This window comes from Neodiprion fabricii, chromosome 6 (genome assembly GCF_021155785.1).
Source record: "Neodiprion fabricii isolate iyNeoFabr1 chromosome 6, iyNeoFabr1.1, whole genome shotgun sequence".
Classification (NCBI taxonomy): domain Eukaryota; kingdom Metazoa; phylum Arthropoda; class Insecta; order Hymenoptera; family Diprionidae; genus Neodiprion; species Neodiprion fabricii.
In genome coordinates, this window is record NC_060244.1 from 5,440,721 (window position 1) to 5,450,404 (window position 9,684).

Consider the following 9,684-nt stretch of genomic DNA (forward strand, 5'->3'; position numbering starts at 1 on the left):
CCTACTTCTTTGGCGCTCGTTTGAAGTGACGATCGACGTGGGTGCGTTACGTGTGTGTATAAAAGTTCTGCAATCTTGTTGAAGAACGGGAAAAAAAAAAAAAAAAATCAGAGATATATATATATATATATGCCGCTCTCAGGCACCGCGAAACGGACCAGCAGTCTCCGATTTCGTTTACTCGTTCGGTCGTTCATTCATCGGACAGACGAACAGTCAGTCGGGCGCCTCGCCCTCCCCGGGTTTTCCTCTCCTCATTGACGAGAGATCGAACGCCGGAGTGAAACCCCGAAACCTCCCCCCCCCCCCCCCCGACGACCCCGCGACGGCCTCCAAAAAGTCTGCGGTCGGATCGTTCGCGAGCGGCAAACTTTGGCCCTGTGACGTGTAGGTATTAATTCGGAAGCTGCCTCGATACCCGGGGATGGATACGAGCACCGTCAGCTCGTAACCCAGTTTCGCGAGGCGGTTGCTGCTGCTGATGATGATGATTATTATGATTATTATGACGGTGACGTTGATATCGACGACGACGACGATGATTCTACTCTTCTGTACCTATACGTACGAGCGTTATAAACGAAAGCTCCGTTTCATTCACGAGCTTTTCTCCCAACTAACTGGGTCAAGATGGGGGATGACGACACGAACGAATATCTAACGGGTGGGCTTTAGTGAAAAATATTCAGAAATTCGGTAGAACCTGCGGTACCTACTCGAAATTATCGTAGACTCGTAAAGTTTCGAAAGTTGCGGAAATATTTTGCTGTACGTAGAGGTCAGGGAAGTTTTTCGAAATTAACGGCTATTAGTTCAACATCTGTTATTTTTTGTTTCAGCGATACTTGAGAATACAGTTTTAATTTTCATTACGTTTTTTGGATAGTTCGAAATATGCGAAAATAAGGGGCTTTAGATACCTACTTAATGCCAATTTTGCGGAATTCTAGTACTTGAACGATTTCTTTTATTTATACGTATATATATATATATTTCACAATTTGGTGGTTCTTGCATTTTAAAGTACGCTGAGGGAACAAAAACGATTTTACCAAATTTGTTCAGTACACAGATACGCAGGTAATGGTTCGTCCTTTTTCTCATCAACTACAGAAAACTTCCAACCTAGACATTTTCGCCCTTTTATCTGATTTACCGACCTGAAAAGCGCAACATCTACGATCTAATATTTTCTTGGCCCAATTTGATGGGGGAAAAAACGTGTCATCTTATAATATCCCGGTTCGTACGGCAAGCCTCCGGGATTCCCGGAGTTCGATGCTCCTGGTCCGGAGGTTCTAGGGGGATGTTGCAGGCACCCGTAAACAGACACACCTATACAGTCGAGAAACGGGGACACGTCTGACGTCATTCATCCCCCTGGCAACGCCCCGGAACCGACAGAATCAGGTCAGCGTTGCCCTCAATGAAAATACTCGAGCCGAACCAAACTTCGCTACAGCAAGCTCCCGTTATCGGTGTGCGTGTAATCTGTACCTTTGCTCATGCCCGTCGTAGTCCGGATCTATAAAAGCGGGACTGTTGTGCGTCTGTGTGCAACCCGAATAACGTACATCGGCGTGGAAAAATACATTATTGCGAGGGCAATTCATTCGTTTATTCATTCATTCATTCGCTCATTCATTCATTCATTCGTCCGTTCGTTTGTTCCCGCTTGCGCGCGTATGTAGGTACGTACAATTTGGAGCGAATGAAAAGAGAGAAACGTTGCGTACAATATGTCACGTAATAATCGTCCACCTCGCTTGACGCCGGTCCGGCTGTAGGCATATATTTCATACATACGTGTATTTATATATGTGTGTATATACGACGGTGAATGAGGCGAGCGTGTAATAGCTGCATAGCGTAAACCGGCACCATCTGCGGACAGGAAACACGCCTCGGTTTGATCTCGGGCTTTTTTCTCTTTACTCTCCGAAATCCGGTTGCCGAACTTGCGTCGTATCGCGTATCCTCTGATATTGTAACGTCGGCACCGTCGAACTAGCGTAAAACATGCTTGCATGTATTTATTTTTACGTAATTGTTGCGTAATACGATCGTACAAAGAGAGATTATAATTATACGCTACATTTATCATCGATCAGCCAACTAGATCTTATGATTTCTTGACTTTAATGCGCCGTTTTACCGACGGTGCATGTACAGAGTCACTTCCGGTATACGTGTTTCACCCGACGACGAGAGTATCGGACCTCTCCGGTTCGTGGATTTTACTTAACGTTTAAAGATGTTTCTTGGTTTCAAAATACAACGCCGACTTCTGATCTATAGTTCTATCTACCGTAGTTCTATCCCTTTCACCACAGATCCGAGGTAATGATACGTCCTCTTTTTTACAATTGAATCTATAAGATTCTAGTCATTGAAACTTCAACTGAGATCTCGAAAATTGATATTCAAGGGAAAAATACACGACAGGTTTAATTTTTCACGGCAATTTCACCCATCAAATTCACGATATTATCAATTTTATCCTCCGTGAAAACATGGAACTGTGTGGATATCACAGGTTTCATATTTTATACCAAGGAAACGATCCTAGGAGTTTGACGGAGTTTCGGGTCCGACAATCTCCTTGTGAGATTTCAAAATTCAACTCCCACAACTCGGGACTCGGAATCAACCCTCGAAAGAATTGGGTCATTGGGGCAGGGATGACGTCACTGGTTCCCATAGCGACGAGCCGAGGACGTCACGTGACACGTGTAACCCAGTTCTTTTTCTACTTCTTACCATTTCCTGCTTCTTCGAGGTTCCTCGTCGCCCGGATCAAACCCGTCAACGGTCGAATATTTTTTTTTACACGAGAACGAACGAGGATATCTATAGAACGAAATTCGATTTCAAACTTCAGGGATTATTCATCCATGAACGGTCTTTGTCCCTGCAGTTGGGTGTTTGAGGCAGGGCTGCGTTTTGTGCGTTAAACGCATTTGGTATGCAAGGACTCGCCGAGCGGAGGAAGGAAGAAGATTCGACGTCCGGTGACCACCTGCGGTCTCCACCGTCCACCCTATCTATCTCCTTCTTCCTTTTTTGCCTAGAGACTCTGTCTTCCGGCGCATCCACGGGCACTTCCGGTATTCACGGAAATTCTTCCTTCACGGCTTACGGGACACGCGTTCCTACCGCCATGCAGCTCTTTCGGATCTACCTCGATGCATTCATTCATGAGGCTGGTCGGGCTTCCTTTTTTCTCCCTCCCTTCTTTCTCTTATCTTTCACTTATCGAAATCAGCCCCCCCCCCCCCCCCCTTTATTATTATTATAATAGGAGGTATCGTAATACCTACGCGACTCGAGGCGGCCCGACAAAGCCGATCCTTTCACCAATAAATATCTTATTCTCACCTTGCACACATTTCTATTCTATATTCAGTTTTCCTTTATCACGTACGTCATTTTGTCGCCTCCCGCTTCGTGAGCTTAAGTTTAACCACGCATACATTGAATCGGTTTACGCCTTCTAATGTACAGCCAATTTAAATAAACGTTGAGGAAAAACTGCACTTCACATTTTGTCTTATCTTTTCTTTATGTACATATATGTATATTGTATATGTATTTCTAAATTTACACATGAATATTATACGTATAATAATTGCTATGGCAAACGCGATTCAAACTCTTATCGCAAATTGGCATTTATTAACCGCGTTACGTATCTGATAGAACGATGATAAACAGTCGTTTGATTTACGAATGAAAAAATCGATGTAGAAATCTATACTGCTTGCAAAAATTTCCCTCAGAGAATAAGGAAAAAATATGTATGTAAATATATATATATATATATTGTCGTAACGTTTAATACGCTTTATCTTCACAAGTAATCGTCATTCAAGACTTATTTTTCTCAAATTTATCCTCATGCTATATATTGTATCTAATCCACGAACGGTTTATCCTTCATTTCTGTACATGTATCAGAATTTCTCCCACCATTTTTTCTTGCTTTTGTCCCCAGCCTCTCACGCTCTCTTTGTCTTTCTCTTCCCCTCTGCCCCTCTCATCGCTCCATGGCAGTCAATTTTACTCGCCTCTCGGGCTGTACGATTCTTCTCTTTATAAATCCAGTCGACTCAACTTCCGCCCTGTGCAGAGCTGCAGCGGCTAATGTATGTATACAGTGTACACGAGGGCCGCCGGAAAATGAAGGAGTATATTTTTATCCCGTCGTTGAATTATAGTTCTACATGATTATTACTCCCTTCTCTTTTACTTACAAGGATCAAGCATTTTTATACGGGGAAAATATTGAATTTAATTTTCTCTTCACATTTCTGTTACAGATAAGCAGACAGAGTATCGACGCGTGCAAGGATTACTTCAGGGACGATTTGCACAAAACGGATTGGCAGTTGATGGTAGAATTAAAGAAACTCTTCCAAATTCTCTAGTCGATAAACGAGTTTTATACACACTTACCACGAGCCGGCAAAGATGACGGTATGACAATGCGCGGATGGCAACGAGAGAAGGAGAAGCTAGTAAATAATAATAACAATAATAATAATAATAATAATAACAATAACGATAAAAATAACAGCAACAACAACGATAATAACGTTACGCGTGACAAATATACCCAATACGCGGTATCTGCACCCGACATATAACCCCGAGGTGTTACATACACGTGTACGTCTACCTATAAAAGTAGGGGAAAACACATGTGTGTTAAGAAATAGAGAGAGGGAGAGACGTTAGATTTGCGAATAATCGTTCAGTATTTATACCGACCCGCGGCAGGTGAAATTCTTATATTTACAATTATATCGGCGACATTTTGTGTGTTTTACGAACTGAGAATAACGCGGACATGGAAAATGTTGACAAAAAACATATGACACGTGTGTAAAACTTGGCGTGATCGTTACGTCTATGTCCTATGCGTATAGGTATGTGTATTCGTGCGCTGTGCTACCTACGATAATGTACACCTATTATACCTACGTATAACATGATCCCTGCATACACGCTTATCCACGTATATATAGGTATACACGAAACTTGTGTATACGATGATGGAGTCGTAAATCAACCGGATACAGTTGTCGACTAATTTTTCACTTCCGGGAAGCCTGCAGCACCACCACCACCACCACCAGCTTTAGCAGAACCGACGTCGTCGTCATCATCGTCGTCATCGCCCGTATACTGTGTACACGTAGCTACACTAACATCCAGGTATATGTCATGTATACTCACGTAGGTACGTAGAGGGTGGGACATTTAAAGTTTTACAGAGCAATGGCACTCCCAACTATTGGTGATATCGGAAAGAAAGAAAAAGAAAAAAGTTTTGGAAGTAAGTTGTATTGTTCGAGAAGAACGTCGTGCAGGATAATCGTTATTTTTTCGATCTAGGAGACAAAACCACTTCCAGGTCAGCTCCAATTTTTCAAATCTAGCCGTTTATTCTTTGTTCTAATGACATCGTTACCGACGTAACGACGAGTTCATTGGTCTATGATACAAGGTTATTTCTAATCGGGCAAAGTATGAAAATAGTCACTTTTAAACGATTTACATACGTTTTCGTTGGGTCAATCGAAACATTTCTTCACAAAGTCCCGTAAAAAGAAATCCAGTGACGTCAAATCTGGCGAACAAGGTGGACAAGCCGCAGGGCCGGCTCGTCCTGTCAACTTTTCGCCAAAAACATCACTCGTGACTTGTCTTGATTTTTCGACTATTTTCATACTTTTCGTGAACAAAATGACCTTGTATTATAGATCAATGAACTCGTCTCTACGTCAATAATTTTGTCACGGACAAAAAACAAAACAATTTTTTGAAATAAATAAAATGCACGGTTTGATTTAAAAAAGTGGAACGTTGACCTCGTGACGTAGCTTTGGCGCCTTGGCCGAAAAAAATTACGATAGTCCCGTACGACGACCTTCTCGAACAATGCAACTTTTCTCTCAAACTATTTTAAACATCAACAATAGTTTTAGCGCTATTGCTCCGTATCGCTTTAAACGCTTTAAACCCTGCATGTATTTTATTCACGCCCATACACACACTCGATGGTGTAACAAATGCGGGATATAGTTTCTTTCTGATTACCGGATTAAAATTTTTAAACAATAGAACCTCGCTTAGCCAAGCCTTCGATTAACCGAGGTTCCGCATTATCCGGGAAATCCTCTCTCCATGTTACTTCGGATAAACGGAAGTTCTACCGTGTTCCGTTGTCGGTTTTTCTACGTGTGTCAGATCTTAGAAAAAGAGAGAAAAAAATACAATAAAATAAAATATCCGCATCACTTTTGCATACGCAAAATCGTATATTATATCTGTCTATACACATATTTATGACGTACATGTATATTGTAAATCAATTAAATCGATCGATTATATTATAATTAGTCTAGATTTTAATATTTTTTAATCGGTAATAGTTGTACAAGCTAATTGTTTGTGGGGTTACACAGTCACGGGTATGATATTTAAAATCCAAAATTTAGGCCGTATGATACTTGTGACACATCGTGTAATATACGAATACAGAATACGCATGAAATAATGAAAACAAAGAAACTCACGCACAATTACATTGGGAGAGGAGCAAAGGAAACGGTTTTAAGTGACTCGTTCGCTACGTGTATAGTCCAAGATGAAAAAACGTATTCTTATTTGCTTGTTGATACATGTAACTTGTTTTTTTTTTTTCTTTTTTTTTTAATTTTACATGTTTTTTTTCCGTCAATTGTTTTGCGACTTTATTTAATTTTATTTAAATCTTTCAAATTTTATTACTCTCTTGCCACTTATTTTTATCTGATTAATTCATCAGCTTTAAATCCGCGGTGGTTATAATTGGATAATTCGTGTGTTGCGGTACACGCGGCCGGATGTTCAAAATACGATTACATTAAGTATAAAATAATACAGTAAAACATTTATTGTGTACACAAAGAATAAAACGAAAAAGAGAGAGTAAAAATAAAAGAAAGAATGACGTGCGCGTGTGCATGTAAACGAAGCATAAACGAACACATTGCGAAATTAATTTGTTTTCTTTTTAAATTTTTTTATCACTATTATTATTATTAATTTTCTTTTCTTTTTTTTCCTCTCCTCTTCTTCGCCAACAATCTCTGCACGCAAATTAAAACTTCACACGTACACACATCGTCAGCTAAATTTTATCTAAACTGCCGATGCCAAACAGGAAATGGTATACATACATCATACACATACAATGATATTTTCTCGCCTATAATTTATCTGTGTAGTATTTAGTTTTGAATTTTTTTTTTTTGTTTTTCTCTTGTTTCATTCTTTCTATTTATCGTTAAAACAAGCGAAGAAATCTTTTGATCAATCGAGAATTCAAGCACTGGTTTATCCCCGAAACGTTTCATTGGCTTTTCGTTCTCGTCTTCTGTAAAATGTAACGTAAGTATTGCGTAACTAGTTTACCTCGGTCGCGTATATTGTGTTTATAAATTGAGTACATACCGCATCTCACAGCCACGGGATGCGGGATGAAAAGAAAATTTGTTTTTCTCTGTCGAATACGAAATACGTGACGAGGTTTTTTCTTTTCTTTTTTCTTTTTCTATTGCGAATAAACAAAATATTACGAATACCGCAAATAAAATATATGCACGACAAAGCCGCGGGTCCTTCGAACGAACTCTTATTATATGTATACATATACATATATGATAAGCATATGTGAGGTTCGACGGATTATAGGTGTACTGGAAGTATAAGGAAGCGGATTGTCAGGTCGGAGAGAAAGCTGGCTATGTTGAACGTAGACGTTTCTTAGGAATAAATAATGATAGTAATAACAATGATGATAATGATAATGGTAATAGGATAAATGACGATAACAAGCGAATAATAATGAATATATGAAACAAAATTATATTGTACAGCTCGAGATGCGGGTCAGGTATAATTGTAATCGTCGCCTCGAGTTTGCTGAGTAATTGTGAAGTCACAAAATTAAGAATCGCAAAAATCACTGTAGAATTGTATAACTATTATAATAATCGTATTATAATATACGTAGGTACATACATATTATGCAACTCGACACGCATGTATATATCCATACCTACAATAACTACGTAAGATTATTACGTTATGTAAATCTAGCTAAAGGTAGAGGGTTGTGCGTCAGCCCCTCTCAAATCTGCTCCGCGACTCGTGCCGAGCGAATATATCCTATATTATATTTACTATGCGTGTACGTTTGTGTATGTGTATGCACGTGCGTGACGTAGAAAATTATGTCACTTGTGCATCTGTACATATTATATACACGTACATGTGCGTACGCGTACGCGAGTGTATGTTTTATATAAATATATAAGCTCTTTATACATGTATAAAATTGCGTATACGGAATGGTAAAATCAAAAGTTAGAAAGAGGAAAATGACTGGGGGGGGAGGACTACGAGATAACGAAAACTTAGAAACGAAATTAAAAAAAGGATAAGAATTTAGAAAAAAAAGAAATTTGCCAAGATAATAATCGAACCTTAAATATTTTTAATCTTTTACGTAATATATATGTAGGTATAAAATAAATCTGAGGAAATATGAAAAAAAAAAAAAAAGTAACGACAGTCAATATTAACGTACGCTGTTTAATTAAGAATTTTCGAAAATTTTCGCGCACGCATCGAGCGAGAAGTGTGATTAATTTTTTCTCGATATTTGTGAAAATTTATACATTTTTTGTTACACTTCCATTAGTTTTTTTTTTCTTTTTAGCGTTAAGTTATACAAACGAAGAATTAATAACTGTCGCGGTCTTACTCGATATTATAAAATACATCATTAATTCGAAAATTCATTTGCCTGTAATTTTTCAACATTTATTATTATTCTAGTATCCATGCGTGGTCTTTACGTTACGACGACCGCTTTTACTTTGACCGCACCTGTCTATAATAATAATAGGGCGACTCTCAGGAGGAAAAGTTTCCAAAGTCCAAGCTATTGACTTACGATTTTACGTTAAAAAATTGAAAAGAAAAAGGGAAAAAAATCACAGCATTTCGACAGCAAAACCAATTTCGATAAATGTGAAAATTTTACTTATACCTACTTCTTTATTTTCGTCGCGTCACTTGTACGTACATACATAATATACCGTCGATTTCAGTGATATCCGGAGTTTCGATCCCTCCGTCGGATGTACGCTGTGCGCTATACGACAAACTTACTTGTATGATATAATCGACGTTGTAGGCACGGTTCAATCACCTGGACATGAAAATTTGGAATATATCCGCAGGACTGAATCGGTGAACGTAAATGGGATTATAGCATTTTTTTTTTCTCTCTCAGTTTTACCGATGGAAGCATCGAACCTCTTATACCTTCCCGAATCTCACCGTATACACAGTATGTACATTAGAGTGGTTCACAAAAAAATAAAAAATAAAAATAAAAACTCGAAAGTCGGACCTCTAAATCACTAAATCCGATCGAGCTCAAATTCGCAGGTGATTTTTATTTCGTTATAAACCACAGTTTTATAAGGAAATCCGTATTGAAAAAAAAAATACATTACATTTTTTTTCTTTTTTTGTTAACCACTCTAATGTACATGTATACGTACATACATATGTATATCGGATATAATATCGGACTCTTTATTGTAGGTGGGGGGATATTTACCC

General features: G+C 38.8%; 1 protein-coding gene across 1 annotated transcript in view; it reads left to right on the plus strand.

Annotated features, from left to right (window-relative positions):
* Positions 1 to 8,231, plus strand: part of LOC124185151 (eukaryotic translation initiation factor 5B) — a 54,660-nt gene extending 46,429 nt beyond the window's left edge. The window contains exon 18 of the mRNA XM_046575604.1: positions 4,320 to 8,231. Within this exon, the coding sequence (XP_046431560.1) occupies positions 4,320 to 4,427 (108 nt within the window). The 3' untranslated portion in view covers positions 4,428 to 8,231. The remainder of the gene's footprint in view (positions 1 to 4,319) is intronic.
* The last annotated feature ends 1,453 nt before the right edge of the window (positions 8,232 to 9,684 follow it).